We start from the raw sequence: 19,523 nt of genomic DNA on the forward strand, positions 1-19,523 counted from the left end.
CGCGTTCCCACAGTGACCCCGCTTTTGTCACGGGGTCCCCCTTAAGTACTAGAGGAGACATGACGTCATCGAGCTGCCCAGCACGCATGACGTCACGTCCCCATTTTACTCCTCTACATGCGGACCGAGGCCACGCCTCCCCTTCCGGAACATTCCCGCTCACTGGACGCTCGGTCCACCAGCAGACTGCACCGTCCTCTTCCATCAACTGGCCACGCTCTTATTCTCCATCATTTACGTAGCCACCAGTCCCTTCGCACTGCAGGCTGACTCCCCTGTCATTACCTCCTGTCGTCACTAGTCCCCCTTCGCACTGCAAACTGACTCTCCTGTCACTACCTCCCGTGGCCACCAGTCCCTTCGCACTGCAAGCTGACTCCCCTGTCATCACCTCCCCTGGCCACTAGTCCACTCACACTGCAGGCTGACTGCCCTGTCATTACCTCCCGTGGCCACCAGTCCCTTCGCACTGCAGGCTGACTCCCCTGTCATCACCTCCCGTGGCCACCAGTCCCTTCGCACTCACAACTGACTCCCCTGTCATCACCTCCCGTGGCCACCAGTCCCTTCGCACTCACAACTGACTCCCCTGTCATTACCTCCCGTGGCCACTAGTCCCTTCGCACTGCATGCTGACTCCCCTGTCATCACCTCCCGTGGCCACCAGTTGAAGGAATCCACGACGATATGAATAATAAATTATGTTAATGCGGAAGGAATCCGTGGCAGAATTAATTATAAATTATGTTAATGTTTTAGGCCCATACATGGAGTAATGGGGGCGTTGGCTTTGCCCATATAAGGAATACTGGAACGGGAATCGACGTGTTTTTAAAGATCCAATTCTCGATCTAAACTGGAATCGACCGATTTTTTACGATACAAAGATTACTACTCTTAGGTTTTTTCGGTAAAGTAAAAATTTTTAAAAATAAAATAATGAAAATAAATCAAATACAAAGATTTGTCCATTAGGACAAAACCCCATCATGCGTTAAGCCACACCCCTCTAGTGCATTCGCCCACACCCCTGTCTCATTACCATAATTTATGCGACGCCGACGCCGGATTGGCTCGTGATCGTCACTATCGCAATTTACGATTGGCTCGCAATGTTCCCGCCCTTTTCTCATAATTAATGCGAACCCCGCGATGTCCGATTGGCTAGCGATCGTCACGTGCTTCGGAGAAACCCCCACCCATCCCGCGGGTACGGGGTTCTGATTGGCTCGCGATCTCCCTTAAACCACACCCCTCCAATATCTTCGCCCCGCCCCCGTCTCATTATCATAATTTATTGAACGCCCACATCGGATTGGCCAGTGATCAACACGTAACTCATACAAACCCCGCCCATCTCGCGGATGCGGGGTTCTGAGTGGCTCGCGATCTCCCTTAAACCACACCCCTCCAATATCTTCGCCCCGCCCCCATCTCATTATCATAATTTAGTCAACGCCCACATCGGATTGGCCAGTGATCAACACGTAATTCATACAAACCCCGCCCATCCCGCGGATGCGGGGTTCTGATTGGCTCACGGTGGGACCCGCCCCCTTCCGCCGCCCCGCCCCCCTGCCATTGGCGTGGCTGCGTTTGCCCGGTGGGGACCCGGGACACTCGCACCTTGACCCGCGATGGAGGCGGAGGCGGTGATCTTCGTCTCGGTGGTCGCCTTCTCGTGGCTCGTGTTCGCCTGGGAGGCGCTGCTCTACCGCCGCCAGGTAGCTGGGGGGGAGGCGGGGGGGGGGGAGAGAAGGGACGACGCTTCCTGTCGCACCACAGACACACAACCACACAGACTCACACACACGAGGTGATACACACACAAACACAGACACACACAGACACTGGGTGATACACAAAGACACACACACGCAGACACACACAGATACACACAGACACTGGGTGATACACAAAGACACACACACGGACACACACAAATACACACAGACAGACACACACACAGACACACACACAGACACGCGGCCTATGCACTGCTGTGTCCATAGTGTGTGACCCCGCATGTGTGAGTCTGTGTGTGTGTGTGTCTGTGTGTGTGTGTCTGTGTGTGTATGTGTGTGACCCCGCATGTGTGAGTATGTGTGTCTGTGTGTGTATCACCTCGTGTGTGTGAGTCTGTGTGTGTGTCTGTGTGTGTATGTGTGTGACCTCGCATGTGTGAGTCTGTGTGTATGTCGGTGTGTGTGTCTCCCCGCGTGTGTGAGTCTATGTGATTGTGTGTGACCCCGCATGTGTGAGTCTGTGTGTGTGTCTGTGTGTGTGTCTCCCCGCGTGTGTGAGTCTGTGTCTGTGTGTGTATCACCTCGTGTGTGTGAGTCTGTGTGTCTGTGTGTGTGTCTCCCCGTGTGTGTGCCTGTGTGTGTGTCTCCCCATGTGTGTGTGTCTCCCCGTGTGTCACCCCGTGTGTGTGTCCCCGTGCGAGTGGCTGGCTGAAGTGCCATCTGTTGAGGAAGTACTGAAGGCGATCCAGAGTCTCAGACCAGGAAAAGCGCCAGGCAGAGATGATCTCCCAAGGGAAATGCAGAGGGAGGGTGGTGTTTGTGTGCAAACTGCCCTACAGGACATCATAACAATCTGGACCACTGGATGGGTTCCGCAGGATTGGAAGGATGCCCTGGTGGCCCACCTCTTTAAGAAGGGGGGCCACACAGACTGTAACAACTACAGGGGCATCTCACTCCTCAGTGTGCCGGGAAATGTCCTGGAAAGGATTATTCAACATCGCCTTGCTAGGCACGCTGAGGAGAGGCTTGCGGAGCCCCAATGCGATTTCAGGAAAGGGCGGTCCTGCACAGATGCCATATTTTCTGTCCGTCTGCTACAGCAGAGATGGTAGAAAATTCCAACAAGACCTACTTCTCTGCTTTATTGACCTGTTCAAGGCCTATGATATCATCAATAGGCCTGGGCTCTGGGTTGTTCTTCGTGCTTTTGGAGTCCCTGACCCTCTGCTCAGGATGATGGTGAGCAGGCCAGGTAAAACTATGTGGCTGGGAATCGGAGTCATTCCCTGTTCACCTTGGGGTGCGACAGGGATGTCCTCTGGCTGCCACATTATTTAAAATATTTTTTTAACTACGTAGTTTAAGAAGCCTTTTATGGCTGTGCAGGAGGAATCTCCATCTGGTACAGATACAATGGAAGGCTGATCGATGGCCGGGTGCGGTTGAGGGATGGCTCCCTATTGGTCAACCATGTTATGTATGCCGATTTGGTGATTTCTGCTCACTCATAGGAGTTGGAGGTGTTGCTGCTGAACCTGCAACGTGCCACTAAGAGGTGGAGCTTTGCCATCAGCCCCACCAAAACTAAGCACCTGCCTGGGTATTTTGTACCATCGGACACTCCACCCCCACAACTCCCAATTGGTTATGGGGCAGTTGTGGAGAGAGTGGAGAGTTTTCCATGCCTGGGCAGTGTGCTAAGACCAACTCCGGTTTGACAACAGTGGTCTCACTCCGAATCAGTTGAGTGGAATTATCTTTTCATCGGCTGCGTAACGCTGTGTGGAAGCTACCTGGCCTCGGCCAGTCATGCTCCCCCTTCGCTACGCTTGTGAAACGTGGACTCCACTAATGGAACATCTTCGCTGGTTAGAAGCATTTAGAGTTGCCTGCCTAGGATCTATCCTGGGTTTTACCAGGCTGGATTGTGTGAGGAGCTCACAAATCCTTGAAAAATCTGGACAATGTCCCATCGGTGAGCTTCTCTGGCAGGCAAGGCTGCGTTGACTGAGTCGTGTAGCCTGCGTGCCCAACTACTACATACCTAAACAGCTTTTGTTCGGCTGGATCGAGGGGGCTAAACGGGTACGGCACGGGCTAGAGAAGAGATGGAGTGATGTGGTACAGGAGGACGTGGAGCTGAGTGGACTTGCCGATGACTGGTACCAGCGGTGTCAAGATCGGCCTCTGTGGAAGAGACTCGTGAAGGACGCTGCTGGGCAGTTGGAGGCAGTTGCCCTCCAGCAACAACGGAGGGCAGAGGAGTGACGCTCACAACAACGAGCGGAGCGCCGGGTGGCTAAAGCACAGCAAGTTGGCACAGTAGGGGGCACAGGTGGTGCATCGGCCAGTCATCTCGGTCAGTCAACCCATGGCACCTGAGTCTGTCCCACGACCTCCTGCCAGTGGGCGTTCGACACTTCACGTGGCCTTAAAGTGCACACGGCGTGACTTGAAGCGCCGTGGTGACGTCGCCCGCACTTAGTGGCGAATGGCGGTTGTTGTTGTTGCGTCTCCCCCTTTTATGTCGCCATGTCGCCCGGTGCGTTTCCCCCAGCGCCGTGTCCACCTCTCTACGCTCACGGTTCCACCGGAGTTGGTGGGCTCCTCGCTGACCCAGGAGACGCTGCTCAAGGCGCGGAGCTACCAGCTGGACAAGGGAGCCTTCGGCAGCGTCTCCAACCTCTACTCGCAGATAGAGTCCACCGTGAGCCTCTACGCCCCTACGCTAGACCACACTACACCAGACTATACTCCACTACACTAGACTACACACCACTACGCTAGAATAGACTATACGCTACTACACTAGACTAGACTAAACTAGACTATACACCACTACGCTAGACTCCACTGCACTACATTATACACTACTACACTACACACTACTACACTACACTATACACACCACTGCACTACACTATACACTACTACACTACACTATACACCACTAGACTACACTATACACTACTATTACTACACTATACACTACACTATACACTACTACACTACACTACATACTACTACACTACACTATACACTACACTATACACTACACACTACTACACTACACTATACACTACACTATACACTAGTATGTTACACTATACACTACTACACTACACTATACACTACTATGCTCTACATTATTAGACTATTCTAGACACCACCGACCCACCCCCTCGTGCGCCGTGCCAACCTTCGCAGGTCCTGCTGCTCGCAAACAGCCCTTGCCCCAGCGTCCTACGAAAGGCTATCCGGGTTGGGGAACGTGTCTTTGTCTGTGTGTGTGTGTTAGTTGATCCTGCTGCTGGGCGGAATCCCCTATCTGTGGAGCTTCACTGGAGACCTCGTACGGAGGCTGGGCTATTCGGCCGACTACGAGGTAATGAAACATCAACAACAACAACCGCAGCTGTTCGCCACTGAACTCTTTAACTGCTACCATTTTTAAACCCTTTATATTAAGTTTGCTTGCTTGCTTACGACCGTGCAAATCTTTCGGTCGTTTTTTAACCCACTTCCCGTGATCCAATCGAGCTGACATTTTCCACACAGACTCGTTGTGCGTGACAATTAATGTTCGTGCAATTTTTTTTCCAAAATTGTACACTTTTTAGGACAAAAATATTATATTTAATTACCAATTGCTTAATGGTGCAATGCAATCATCTGACCCATAGGTGGCAGCCATCTCAAGCCAGAGGACGAGAGGACTCTAGCCGCCACGCATATAAAGGATTTAGAGTTAATTTTGTATTTGACCAGGCAAAGCCCCCACAGAGCTCCCTGTCAGAAGCGAGTTTGGCCGTCGCGAACGATCGCAGCTCAACGAAGTGGGCTCATCGTCATCATCATCACGTGGCAATTTACAGCAGCAGCCAGATACTCTGAATGCGTGGCGACGTTGATTCTGAACGTGGAAGGAAAAAAACCTCAGGACCCGGAGAAAAATCCACGCGGCCACAGGGAGAGAGAGAGAGACGCCAAATATTCAGCAGCAGGCATCGTCAGGGTCGGGATCGAACCCACGACCTCCTGTACACCAGGCGAGGTAGTCAACATCTCCTAGCCACCGTGATGATGATGATGATGACAGATACGCAGACTCCAAAACTACAGCAGCAGCAGGCGTCAGGGTCGGGATCGAACCCACGACCTCCTGTCCACCAGACGAGGGAGTTAACATCTCCTAGCCACTGTTGTGATGATGATGATGAGAGAGAGACGCAGACTCCAAATCTACAGCAGCAGGCATCAGGGTCGGGATCGAACCACGACCTCCTGCGTACCAGGCGAGGTAGTCAACATCTCCTAGCCACCGTGATGCCGCTAAGTGGCGGTGACGACACCACGGTACCCTGTGCCAGGCTATGTGCACTTTCAGGCCACGTGATGGTGAGCGCTTGCGTTGCGCTGGAAACGTCGCGATTTATTTTAATCTGATTTTATTTCATTCATATTTCTTTTCCACGTACGCGACTTTACCGCAGTTGCGAAAGCTTCAATTCTAGATATATTGGGGGGGGCATCTTTGTCTTTGTGCGCTCGCCGCCGCAGGTGTCGCGCTCGTGCCTCTTCCTGCTGCTGGCGTCGCTCTTCTCTGCCGCCACCTCGCTGCCCTGGTCCCTGTACGGCAACTTCGTGGTGGAGGAGCGCCACGGCTTCAACAAGCAGGTGGGGTGGGGTCTGTCACTGTGTCTTGCGATCGATCACTCAACCGCTCGATCGATCACTCACTCGATCAATCGTTTGATCGATCACTCGATCGTCCCCGTCAGATCCGCCGTCTTCCTATTCGTGCCCTTGTCTAGCTCCACCACCATCATCATCACCACTACCACCATCATCATCATCACTACCATCATCATCACCACTCGTATCATCATCACCACTCGTATCATCATCACCACTCGTATCATCATCACCACTCGTATCATCATCACCACTACCACCATCATCATCACCACTATCATCACCACCACCATCACCACCACCACCATCATCATCACCATCATCACCACCACCACCATCATCACCACCACCACCATCATCATCATCACCACCATCACCACCATCATCATCACCATCACCACCACTATCACCACCACCATCAACACCACCATCAACACCACCATCATCACCACCATCATCACCACCATCATCATCATCACCACCACCATCACAACCGACTCCTCAAGTGCAGTGAGTCTATGGTCTCTCTCTCTCTCCCTCCATATTTTTGTTCAATCAGAAGAAGCAAAATCGTGCTCGGATATTTGGCACTTTGCTCCGTTCGTCACGTCGGCTTTTTTGTTTAAAATTTGTGGCTTTTATGGCCTTTTTTTAAATAAAAAAAAATCTTACATTGACACATTTTCCATCCCTCCCCTCCCTCCCTCCCCTCCTCCCTCCCCTCTGTCCTTGTCCCTCCGTGTGCCTCTCTCCACACGAACGCACGGACACCACGGACACCACGCAGACTCTGGGCTTCTTCCTGAAGGATCAGCTGAAGAAGCTGGTGGTGATGCAGATGATCGTACTGCCCATCTCCTCGCTACTGCTACACATCATCCAGCGGGGTGGGCCGCTCTTCTTCCTCTATGCCTGGGCCTTCACTCTGCTCGTCACACTCGTAAGCGCTCTGCCGTTTATGGGTGGGATGAAGTCTGTGGGTCTCTGTGTATAGTGTAGTATACTAGTACAACACTAGTATGTAGTGTAGTGTATAGTGTAGTATACTAGTACAACACTAGTGTGTAGTGTAGTGTATAGTGTAGTGTATAGTGTAGTATACTAGTACAGCACTAGTGTATAGTGTAGTGTATAGTGTAGTATACTAGTACAACACTAGTGTGTAGTGTAGCATATAGTGTATAGTGTAGTATACTAATACAGCACTAGTGTAGTGTGTAGTGTATAGTAGTGTAGTGTATAATGTAGTGTATAGTAGTGTAGTGTATAGTGTAGTATACTAATACAGCACTAGTGTATAGTGTAGTGTATAGTGTAGTGTATAGTGTAGTATACTAGTACAGCACTAGTGTGTAGTGTAGTGTATAGTAGTGTGTAGTGTAGTGTATAGTGGTGTAGTGTATAGTGTATAGCGTAGTGTATAGTGTAGTGTATAGTAGTGTAGTGTGTATAGTGTAGTGTAGTGTGTAGTGTATAGCCTAGTGTATAGTAGTGTAGTGTATAGTAGTGTAGTGTGTAGTAGTGTGTAGTGTATAGCGTAGTGTATAGTAGTGTAGTGTATAGTGCAGTGTACTAGTGCAGCACGCCGGCGTATCTCTCACCCCCTCCCCGCGTCTGCCCCCAGCTGCTGATCACGGTCTACGCGGACTACATCGCTCCGCTGTTCGACCGCTTCACACCCCTCCCCGACGGCCCCCTCCGCCGTGAAATCGAGTCCATGGCTGCGTCCATCGCTTTCCCCCCTCACCAAGATCTACGTCGTGGAAGGTGCCCCCCCCCCCCCCCAGCGTACCCCCCCCCCCCACCCGTGTGCCCCCATGGGCCCCCCACTATATGCCACCCGCCCCCCCACCGCCTGCTCCCTTCCCACATCCCCCCCTCCGCACGTGGAGGGCAGCAGCAGTCACATGGTGGCGATGACGATGACGATGATTGTGACGACGACGATTGTGATGATGATGATTGTGATGATGATTGTGATTGTGATGATGATTGTGATGATGATGATTGTGATGATGATGATTGTGATGATGATGATGATTGTGATGATCATGATTGTGACGACGATGATTGTGACGACGATGATTGTGATGATGATGATTGTGACGATGATGATTGTGATGACGATGATTGTGATGACGATGATTGTGACGACGATGATTGTGATGATGATGATTGTGACGACGATGATTGTGGCGACGGCGATTGTGATGACGATAATTGTGGCGACGATGATTGTGATGATGATTGTGACGACGGCGATTGTGACGACGATGATTGTGATGATGATGATTGTGACGACGATGATTGTGATGATGATGATGATTGTGACGACGGCGATTGTGATGATGGCGGTGATTGTGACGACGGCGATTGTGATGATGGCGGTGGTGGTGACGGTGGAGATAGATTGGTCACCCCCCCCCCGTGCCTCGCCCCAGGTTCCAAGCGCTCATCACACAGCAACGCCTACTTCTACGGATTCTACAAAAACAAGAGGATCGTCCTGTTCGACACGCTGCTCGCAAAGGGGGTGGAGCCCCAGGGGGAGGGGGAGGAGCTACAGGGGAAGGGGGAGGAGCCCCAGGGGAAGGAGCCACAGGGGAAGGGGGAGGAGCCGCAGGGCGAGGTGCCCCAGGGGAAGGGGGAGGAGCCTAAGGAGAAGAAAGATGCCAAGGTGAGCATTCCTCTATGTACTTGTGTGTGTGTGTGTTGTAGTGTGTGTGTGTGTTGTAGTGTGTGTGTGTTGAAGTGTGTGTGTGTTGTAGTGTGTGTGTATGTTGTAGTGTGTGTATGTGTGTGTTGTAGTGTGTGTTGTAGTGTGTGTGTGTGTTGTAGTGTGTGTTGTAGTGTGTGTGTGTTGTAGTGTGTGTGTGTGTGTATGTTAATGTTAATGATGTTAATGATGTTAATGACGATGTTAATGTTAATGACAATGTTAATGACGATGTTAATGTTAATGATGATGGCGATGTTAATGACGACGATGATAACGATGATGGCGATGATGATGGTAATGACAATAGTAATGATGTTAATGATGAGATAATGATGATGATGACGATGTTAATGATGACGATGTTAATGATGATGATGTCATCAGCTCGGCTGCTCCAATGAGGAGGTGCTGGCTGTCTTAGGCCATGAACTTGGCCACTGGAAACTGGGTCACACCACCAAGAACCTCGTCATCAGCCAGGCGAGTGGACACGGGCGCGCCTGGGCACGTCTTGCACATGCGTGTACTCCGTGTGTTTGTATGTATGTGGTGGTGCTTTATGGAGGAGGAGGCTCGTGAAGGACGCTGCTACTGGGCAGTTGGAGGCAGTCGCCCTCCAGCAACAACGGAGGGCAGAGGAGCGACGCTCACAACAACGAGCGGAGCGCCGGGCGGATAAAATGCAGCACAGTAGGGGGGTACAGCTGGTGGTGGTGCATCTGCCGGTCACCTCAGTCAGACGACCCATGGCACCTGCTGGGTCTGTCACGTGACCTCCTGCACCTAGCCTGGCACAGTAGGGGGGTACAGCTGGTGGTGGTGCATCTGCCGGTCATCTCAGTCAGACGACCCGTGGCACCTGCTGGGTCTGTCCCGTGACCTCCTGTCAGCCAGCGAACCTTCGACACTTCACGTGGCAGCCTCAAAGTGCAGCTAGCCTGGCACAGGCGACGTGGTGACGTCACCGTCACTTAGTGGCGAATGGCGGTTATATTGGTAGCGGTGCTTGATGAAAAACTAGAAAACTCGTGAACATATACAACACACTCTGTACGACAGGGCTTCTCAAATGTCAGACCCCACAACCCATCGCTACGCATCGTTTCATGTCGACCAATCATGAGGTGCCTGCAACGTGTGATGTCATAATTTCTATCATAAAGAAAATTGGTTCAAGCGCAAAATCAATTTCCTAGCGGTTAGCGCTACGCTACGAACCCGGCGACCCGAGTTCGAGTACCCCCCCACGGCCGCCAACACCGCCAGTGACGATGATCTGAACCGGTGCCTGGGCCTCCTCTAGGTCGATCTCACGACCTCCTGCAAGGTAGTTAACGTGTCGCCACCGTCTTTGTGCGTCTGTGTGTGTGTCTCTGTGTATGTCTGTGTGTGTCTGTGTGTCTCTGCGTGTGTGTCTGTATGTGTCTCTGTGTGTGTGTCTCTGTGTACCTGTCTCTGTGTGTGTCTCTGTGTGTGTGTCTCTGTGTGTGTGTCTCTGTGTGTGTGTCTGTGTGTGTATCTCTGTGTGTGTGTGTCTGTGTGTCTTTGTTTTGTCTGTGTGTGTGTCAGTGTGTGTCTCTGTGTCTGTGTGTGTATCTCTGTGTGTGTGTGTGTCTGTGTGTCTTTGTTTTTTCTGTGTGTGTCTGTGTCTTTGTTTTGTCTGTGTGTGTATCTCTGTGTCTGTGTGTGTGTCTGTGTGTGTGTCTGTGTGCGCACGTGTGCAGGTGAATTCCCTGCTGTGCTTCTCTCTGTTCGCCGCTCTGATCGGCCGCCCCGAGCTCTTCGCCGCCTTCGGCTTCCACGACGAGCGGCCCACTCTCATTGGCCTCATCATCATCTTCCAGTTCGTCTTCTCTCCCTACAACGAGGTGCGGGTGGGGGCCCAGCTGATGAGGGAGTGACAGAGTTAGCGTGAGTGAGCGCGTGAAAGTGAACACGTGTGCGCGTGTGTGAGTGAATGCGTGCGTGAGTGAACGTGTGAAAGTGAACACGTGTGCGTGAACGTGTGTGTGCGTGAACGCGTGTATAAATTAACGCATGTGTAAGTGAGTGCGTGTGAGTGAGTGAACGTGTGTGTGTACGATTGAGTGGTGGCGCAGTGGTTAGCGCTACGCTGCACTTCGAACCCGGCAGGGACCCGAGTTCGACTCACCACCACCAACACCGGTGACGATTATCTGAACCGGTTCTGGGCCTCCCTTAGATCGACTCGGCCTCAAATGAGTAGCTGGTGTAGCGGTGTGTCGTAAACATCGTCACTGGGGAAACAAAGGCGGCCGAGCGTGGTGTTGGCCACCCACCCCCTCCAATGGGAGGTTGATCAATGCCCGAGTGCAGTCAAAATATGGTTCCCTATTGGTCAACTATTTTACGTATGCTGATGATTTGGTGATTGCTGCTCACTCAGAGGAGGAGTTGGAAGCGCTGCTGCTGAACCTATAACTAAGAGGTGGGGCCTTACCATAAACCCCACCAAAACTAAGCACCGACCTGGGTATTTTGTGCCACCAAACACTCCACCCCCTCAACTCCCCAGTGGTGATGGGGCAGTTGTGGAGAGTTTTCCATACCTTGGCAGTGTGCTTATGACCAGCTCCGGTTTGACAGCAGAGGTCTCACTCCGAATCAGTTGAGTGGAATTATGGAAGCTACCTGGTCTGTCGCTCCACACGAAGCTTCGGGCCTTCTCGGCCAGAGTCATGCTCTCATTCTCTACGCTTGCGAAACGTGGACCCCCCTAATGGAACATCTTCGCTGGTTAGAAGCATTTAGAGTGGCCTGCCTACGATCTTTCCTGGGTTTAACCAGGCTGGATTGTGTGAAGAGCTCACAAATCTTTGAAAGATCTGGACAAAGTCCCATCATTGTACTCCTCCAGCTGTATTGGCTGGGTCATGTAGCTCGCATGCCCAGCCACCGCATGCCTAAACAGCTTTTGTTGGGTCAGATAGAGGGGGCTAGAGGGGGCACGGCACGGGTGAGAGAAGAGATGGAGTGATGTGGTATAGGAGGATGTGGAGCTGAGTGGACTTGCCGATGACTGCTACCAGCGGTGTCAAGATCGGCCTCTGTGGAGGAGGCTCGTGAAGGACGCTACTGGGCAGTTGGAGGCAGTCACCCTCCAACAACAACGGAGGGCGGAGGAGCCACGCTCACAACAACGAGCGGAGCGCCGGGTGGCTAAAGCACAGCAAGTTGGCACAGTAGGGGGCACAGCTGGTGCATCAGCCAGTGGTCTCAGTCAGTCGACCTGTGGCATCTGGGTCTGTCCCGTGACCTCCTGCCAGCGGGTGTTCGAGACCTCACGTGGCCTCAAGGTGCACCTGGCCTGCCACAGGCTTCTTGGTGACGTCACCGTCACTTAGTGGAAAATGGTGGTTATTGGTATTGGTGCGTGTGTGTGTGTGTGCGCGCGTTTGACCGCAGCTGCTGTCCGTGGTGCTGACGGTGCTGAGCCGACGTTTCGAGTTCGCCGCCGATGCGTTCGCGGCCTCGCTGGGGCGGGCGACGGCCCTCCGCTCGGCGCTCGTCAAGTTGAGCAGCGACAACCTGGGATTGCCCGTGGCCGACTGGCTCTACTCGGCCTGGCGATACTCGCACCCGCCGCTCCTCGAGAGGCTGCGCGCGCTGGGGGACGCTCGCAAGGACGACTGAGGGTCCCCGCCCCGCCCCGTACAGCACGCATGCAGACACGCGCACGTACACTGACTCACACGCACGGACACGCACGCTCACTCAAACTCAGGCGGCCGGGTTCAGAGGGGCAGCGCGCTCACCGCTACACCACCGCTCCCCAATACCAATACAACCGGCAATCGCCACTAAGTGATGCAACGTCAGCACGGCGCCTATGCCAGGCTAGGTGCACTTTGAGGTCACGTGAAGTGTCGAAGGCTCGCTGACAGGAGGTCACGGGCCAGACCCAGTTGCTATGGGTTGGCTGACCGATATGACTGGTAGATGCACCAGCTGTACCCCGTACTGTGCTAACTTTCTGCATTTTAGTCGTCTGGCGCTCCGCTTGTTGTTGTGAGCATCGCTCCTCTGCCCTGTTTTTGGTGGGCGACTGCCTCCAACTGCTCAGTAGCGGCTTTCACGAGCCTCCTTCATAGAGGCCGATATTGACACCCTTGTTACCAGTATTCGGCAAGTCCACTCGGCTCCACATTCTCTTGTACCACATAAGTCCATCTCTTCTCCAACCCGTGTGCCCATATAGCCCCCTCTATGCGGCCAAACACGCACATGTATACACACGCACAATTATACATACACCTGCTTACGAACGCACACACAAGACAAATATCCCTTGTGTAGCCGTAATAGACTGTTGGTGCAAATGCTGTTAGCGAGCAGCACCTATGAAGGCCGGCACCACGCTCAGCCGCCTTTGTCCCCCCAGTGGTGATGTTTTTACACACCGCACCAGGTACTGATTTGTGGCTAAGTCGACCTAGGGGAAGCCCAGGACCGGTTCAAATAATCGTCGTTGATGTTGGCCGTGAGCGGGAATCAAACTCGGGTCGCCGGGTTCGTAGCACAGCGCACTAACCACTACACCACCGCTCCCCACCAAGACACCAAGACACACACAGCGTTCAAACTTGAATCAAATAAAAATGTAAATGATTTGAACAGCTGTGGACTTTTATTGACGTGTCACTATTACGATTCCTAATCCGGTTAACTTGTGAAATGATATTTTTCCCTTCCTGTTTTGTGTTTTGTCAGACTCCCACTCAGTCGTGCACACGGCTGTTAGATTCTCGTTTCGTCCAAAGATGGCTTTTATTGAGCTCGGCTTAAATAAACAAATGAAAATAATAAAATTACTTAATTATGCAAGTAAAAAATATTGTGTTTTAATATTTCCGTTTTGTTTAAATTTATGGCCCCTTTATAACAACATATGCTACACAACCTAGCTTCATCCGGCACTGGACGTTACGCGGGATGTATCTGTGGGCCTCCGTGTCGTGGAGTCACGATCCTGCGGCTGGTGCGGTGTGGGGGAGTGCGGACATCGTCGTGTGTGCGGTGGTTGCGGTGGTTGGGGTGCTTGCGTCAGGGACGCGAGGGGAGCAGTGCCGGATGAAGCTAAGTGCGGGGCCTGTAACAAATGATATAAAGGGGCCCTAAATAAAAAAACGTAAATATTAAACACAAATTTTTAGCTTGCACAGTAAAGTAATTGTATTTTTTGTTATTTACTATACAGCCAGATAATACGACAAATCGCTAACCTTAAACACCCAGTCGTTCATAAAAGTTGAAGGCGGTATAGTACTATAGTAATAGAGCAAGTGCAGAATCGCCGAACCGGAATTGAAAACTTGAAAGCATTTAGCGCTGGGCCCTTGAAAGTGAGTGGGCCCCGTTGCATTCACAGCAACTTTTGCCGTCAAGGACAATCCGGCACGAGAGGTGGGAGTCTGTGGCACGGTGGTTTAGCGCGCTGTGGTTATCCCGTGCGGCCGAGTGTGGCTGGTGCGGTGTGGGCGTGGCCAGGCGGCGCCTTAGCGGGTCACAACACCCGCGTCACGCGCCGGCAGCGTCCGGGATGCTCGTGGGTCTCGCGCGCGCCCCCGTGTGGCTGAGTGGTGACACTGCGGCTGGTGGGGGGGGGGGGGCGAGCACGCGGGGCTCGGAACAGCTCCATTGGGGGGGGGGGGTGACGTTGGTCTGCTGCCGATCCTCCTCTGCCGGGGGTCCGATGCAATGTGGGATTTAGGTCATCTTCGAGTGGTGAATTTTTGTTCCAGGAGCGAGAGGGTGGCAACGGATTTTGGGAAGAGGAGGCCTTTATCCAGCAGTGGATTGAGCCTGGCTGATGATGATGATGATACGTGGATCAACAGTAAGCTGCTCTTCAACAACAGCGACAGTGGTATAGTGGTGAGCATAGCTGCCTTCCAAGCAGTTGACCCGGGTTCGATTCCCGGCTGTCGCAAGCTAAAGTTTTATATATTTTTTTGTATTTAAATCGAGGCGCCTCATCCATAGCGAGTGAACAAAAACCGACCGCGTGCAACACAAAGCGACGATTCGTTATAATTCGACAAATTATTGTGGTGATGCTGCTGCTCCATTGATCCACGAGCACAATCGACAAAAACTCGTGAAGTGACCTCACCAGGCCTTCATCCAGCAGTGAATTGATCGCGGCTGCTGATGACGATGCAGGATGGGGAGTCCTACTTTCTGTGCCGCCTTGCACGAGGCTACCCGCAGCAACAGCTCATGCGACTCCCACTCTCTCTCCATCTGAGTTCAACTCGGACAAATCAAAATAATCAATGACCACTGCGACAGCCGGGAATCGAACCCGAGTCAACTGCTTGGAAGGCAGCTATGCTCACCACTATACCACTGTCGCTGTTGCTGTTGAGCATTTTGCTGTTGACCCACTCATCATCATCACTACCATCAACATCGTGAGCCAGGCTCAATCCACTGCTGGATGAAGGCCTCCTCCTCTAATCCGTTGCCACACTCTCGATCTTGCGATGAAAATGTTACCACTCACAGCTGATCTCCTGAATCCATCTCAGCTGTTAAAATGAATAAATGAAAAAAAAAATTCTAAGACTTGCGACAGCCGGGAATCGAACCCGGGTCAACTGCTTGGAAGGCAGCTATGCTCACCACTATACCACTGTCGCTGTTGGGTAGCTTGCTGTTGACCCACTCATCATCATCATCACCACCATCGTCATCATCATCACCACCATCGTCATCGTTATCATCACCACCACTATCATCATCATCAGCCACATCATCATCAACCATGCTCAATCTACAGCTGGACTAAGGCCTCTGTCACATCCATAATAGGGCTTTTTCTTGGCCCGATCACAACTAAAACCTCTGCTATGGCTAACATTGATTGCGACAGCCTGCTCCTGCGTGTTAGACCCTGACTTTATTGTAGACGAAGTGTCGTGCCAAGAATTTAGTAAAACTGGTGGCTCACTCATCGCGCAGGCAAACGGAGAGAAGCAACCTGCTCCAATATGAATAAAGTTTAGTTTAGAATGCGTCTCGATTGTGTGGCACCCTCCTTCGACAGGTTAGGATGAGACTCCTACTTGCTGTGCTGCCTTGTAAGAAGCACCCTCCACAGATCTTGTGTCTCTCATCTCGTGAGATGACTATCCCAGACCTTCATCATCCATCGAGCACGCGGGGCTCGGAACAGCTCCATCGGGGGTGGGGGGGGGGGTGACGGCGGTCTGCTGCCGATCCTCCTCTGCCGGGGGGTATGATGCGATGTGGGATTTAGGAGGTCATCTCCGAGTGGTGATTTTTTGTTCCATCGTAGGAGCGAGAGGGTGGCAACGGATTTTGGGAAGAGGAGAGGCCTTCATCCAGCAGTGGATTGAGCCTGGCTGATGATGATGAGTGGGTCAACAGTAAGCTGCTCTTCAACAACAGCGACAGTGGTATAGTGGTGAGCATAGCTGCCTTCCAAGCAGTTGACCCGGGTTGGATTCCCGGCTGTCGCAAGCTAAAGTTTTATATATTTTTTTTGTATTTAAATCGAGGCGCCTCATCCATAGCGACTGAACAAAAACCGACCGCGTGCAACACAAAGCGACGTTTCGTTTAAATTAGACAAATTATTGTGGTGATGCTGCCGCTCTATTGATCCACGAGCACAATCGACAAAAACTCAACTTGTGAAGTGACCTCACCAGGCCTTCATACAGCAGTAGATTGATCGCGGCTGCTGATGACGATGCAGGATGGGGAGTCCGACTTGCTGTGCCGCCTTGCACGAGGCACTCCCACTGTGACCTCTCTCTCCATCTGAGCTCAACTCGGACAAATCAAAATAATCAATGACCACTGCGACAGCCGGGAATCGAACCCGGGTCAACTGCTTGGAAGGCAGCTATGCTCACCACTATACCACTGTCGCTGTTGCTGTTGAGCAGCTTGCTGTTGACCCACTCATCATCATCACCACTCATCATCATCATCATCACCACCATCAACATGGTGAGCCAGGCTCAATCCACTGCTGGATGAAGGCCTCCTCCTCTAATCCGTTGCCACACTCTCGATCCTGCGATGAAAATGTTACCACTCACAGCTGATCTCCTGAATCCATCTCAGCTGTTAAAATTAATAAATGAAAAAAAAATCTCAGACTTGCGACAGCCGGGAATCGAACCCGGGTCAACTGCTTGGAAGGCAGCTATGCTCACCACTATACCACTGTCGCTGTTGCTGTTGGGCAGCTTGCTGTTGACCCACTCATCATCATCATCATCACCACCATCATCACCACTATCATCATCATCAGCCACATCATCATCAACCATGCTCAATCTACAGCTGGACTAAGGCCTTTGTCACATCCATAATCGGGCTTTTTCTGGGCCCGATCACAACTAAAACCTCTGCTATGGCTAACATTGATTGCGACAGCCTGCTCCTGCGTGTTAGACCCTGACTTAATTGTAGACGAAGTGTCGTGCCAAGAATTTAGTAAAACTGGTGGCTCACTCTTCGCGCAGGCAAGCGGAGAGAAGCAACCTGTTGTATATTACCCCTTTCTTCCAAAATTGATATATAATGAATGAAAACACACCAAAGCGCAGCAAACTGCAAAACACCAGGTGTTGTTAAGTAATGAACTGGAGGAGGGCTAGGATGGCAGAATTTGCAACCTTGCTTCAAGGAAAGATAAGGCCTGATAAACGGGCACATGTCACCCGTGCAGGCGGCAGAGACAGTGGGAGAGTCAGCCAGACATAGTTAAGGCAAAAAGCCCAACCATCCTGCATGGTTTTAAAGTAACGTCAAAATTGGAAATTCAACAACAGAGTAGGCTAAATTATCGATCCTCGCGCTCGCTCGAATTGGAGACCAGGCTGCGAGCTACATCAATGAACCATTGCCCATTTGCTAATCCAATACTGAATGTTAAAATTACTGAAGTCAAAACGAATTCTATGACCTCAGCACATGGGCGAATAATAGGGCAGTGTCAACTCGAAGGCAATGAAAGGAAGCAGAGGCGCCTTTGTCTAAATCACAACCACAGAAAGCCAGGAATCATCACTGATTGTGTGTTTAGGGATTCCGAGCTAATTGGAACACGTGCACACAAAGAGGAGGTAGAAATACGCCTTGTTCTCCTGCAGCTGAGGGAGCAAAAGATAAAAGAAGTGGGTCAGCTCAAGGCTGGGTGCACAGGGGAGGGAGCTGATTTAAACAACCCTGCACGTCTGAACGTGAGGGGGCCTTTGTCCTGAAATTAATAACACTCCCAGAGCAGAAGGTTGGATGACCACAGTGAGACGAGAATAAGGGTGTTGTGCATCTCTCAAGGATGCAGGCTCAGCTGAACAGCGAGGCTGCGGGGGTCACCAGAAGTTCGTGTTCGCCTAGTTAAGACAAAAAGCTCAATTATTCTGTATTGCTATTAAAGTCACGTTAAAGTCGGAATTTAACAACAGGGTAGGCTAAAGTTATTGATATGAAATGTTATTTCCATACTTTAATACTTTATATACAACTCGACCCGAAGCATAACGGGATGAATCACCACCAGGTCGAATATAAAATACATAATAAAAGAGCGATGTTAAACCCAGGGTCGGAGAGAAAGGGAGATCCCGGCCGTCTTTGTATCCCCGCAGCGCGGGATAGGAGTGTGTATACGCTCGGGGAAACACCTCCACTTGAGTCAAGCACCACGATGGGAAATGACAGACCTTAGGTTACATACAGAATCATAACTGAAATGGTAAGGGACAAATGTTAAAACTTTTTACCCATTTCTTTGTGCGTCAGTGAGGGTCGGAGGGAGTGCTGCCCCTCCCTCCAGGTGGTGCAACACGGACAAAGATGCCTATGAGACGATTTGTAACGTCTGTGTTTTGGTTCATGATGAAGGCCAAACAAGAGATAATATCGCACCCAGACAGAGAGACGACCTCGAGGCAATTTGTAACACCTGATTGTTTGCTCGTGGATTTTATGGAGGGAGTATGACAACGGAATATACCGTGAGTGATGCACACAAGGACATACGGACGTACGGACACACACATGGACACACCTACCTACGGACAGATCCTGACACAGTAAATCGAAAAAAACCCCGCCTTGTGGGCAGGGTCCAAAGGGATTTTTCGGCATAAAAGAAAGGACCCTGAGCATTGGAAACCAGTTCGACCGGGAGGGTCGACTCAGGAGCGAGCTGCGACCAGCGGGTCGGCTCGACTCATCTTCAGTTCGACCGGGAGGGTCGACTCAGGAGCGAGCTGCGACCAGCGGGTCGGCTCGACTCATCTTCAGTTCGACCGGGAGGGTCGACTCAGGAGTGAGCTGCGACCAGCGGGTCGGCT

General features: G+C 51.6%; 1 protein-coding gene and 6 non-coding genes across 7 annotated transcripts; 3 read left to right on the top strand and 4 right to left on the bottom strand.

Moving 5' to 3' along the window:
- Positions 1-1,575: 1,575 nt before the first annotated feature.
- ZMPSTE24 (zinc metallopeptidase STE24) lies at positions 1,576-13,797 on the top strand. The gene is given in 11 exon segments (XM_078617903.1): positions 1,576-1,724; positions 4,306-4,455; positions 5,047-5,133; positions 6,309-6,425; positions 7,231-7,383; positions 8,068-8,181; positions 8,183-8,210; positions 8,885-9,120; positions 9,547-9,642; positions 10,887-11,030; positions 12,589-13,797. Coding segments are annotated over 11 exon segments (1,440 nt in total). The 5' UTR covers positions 1,576-1,637; the 3' UTR covers positions 12,817-13,797.
- Positions 13,798-15,040: 1,243 nt separating this feature from the next.
- On the top strand, positions 15,041-15,112 carry TRNAG-UCC (transfer RNA glycine (anticodon UCC)). The gene has a single exon. It is a non-coding gene; the product is annotated as a tRNA-Gly (tRNA).
- Positions 15,113-15,466: 354 nt separating this feature from the next.
- On the bottom strand, positions 15,467-15,538 carry TRNAG-UCC (transfer RNA glycine (anticodon UCC)). Its single transcript has one exon. It is a non-coding gene; the product is annotated as a tRNA-Gly (tRNA).
- Positions 15,539-15,752: 214 nt separating this feature from the next.
- Positions 15,753-15,824, bottom strand: TRNAG-UCC (transfer RNA glycine (anticodon UCC)). Its single transcript has one exon. It is a non-coding gene; the product is annotated as a tRNA-Gly (tRNA).
- A 771-nt stretch (positions 15,825-16,595) lies between these two features.
- On the top strand, positions 16,596-16,667 carry TRNAG-UCC (transfer RNA glycine (anticodon UCC)). Its single transcript has one exon. It is a non-coding gene; the product is annotated as a tRNA-Gly (tRNA).
- A 344-nt stretch (positions 16,668-17,011) lies between these two features.
- On the bottom strand, positions 17,012-17,083 carry TRNAG-UCC (transfer RNA glycine (anticodon UCC)). The gene has a single exon. It is a non-coding gene; the product is annotated as a tRNA-Gly (tRNA).
- Positions 17,084-17,317: 234 nt separating this feature from the next.
- On the bottom strand, positions 17,318-17,389 carry TRNAG-UCC (transfer RNA glycine (anticodon UCC)). Its single transcript has one exon. It is a non-coding gene; the product is annotated as a tRNA-Gly (tRNA).
- Between the last annotated feature and the right edge of the window lie 2,134 nt (positions 17,390-19,523).

This window comes from Lampetra planeri, chromosome 55 (genome assembly GCF_965212315.1).
Source record: "Lampetra planeri chromosome 55, kcLamPlan1.2.h2, whole genome shotgun sequence".
Classification (NCBI taxonomy): Eukaryota; Metazoa; Chordata; class Hyperoartia; order Petromyzontiformes; family Petromyzontidae; genus Lampetra; species Lampetra planeri.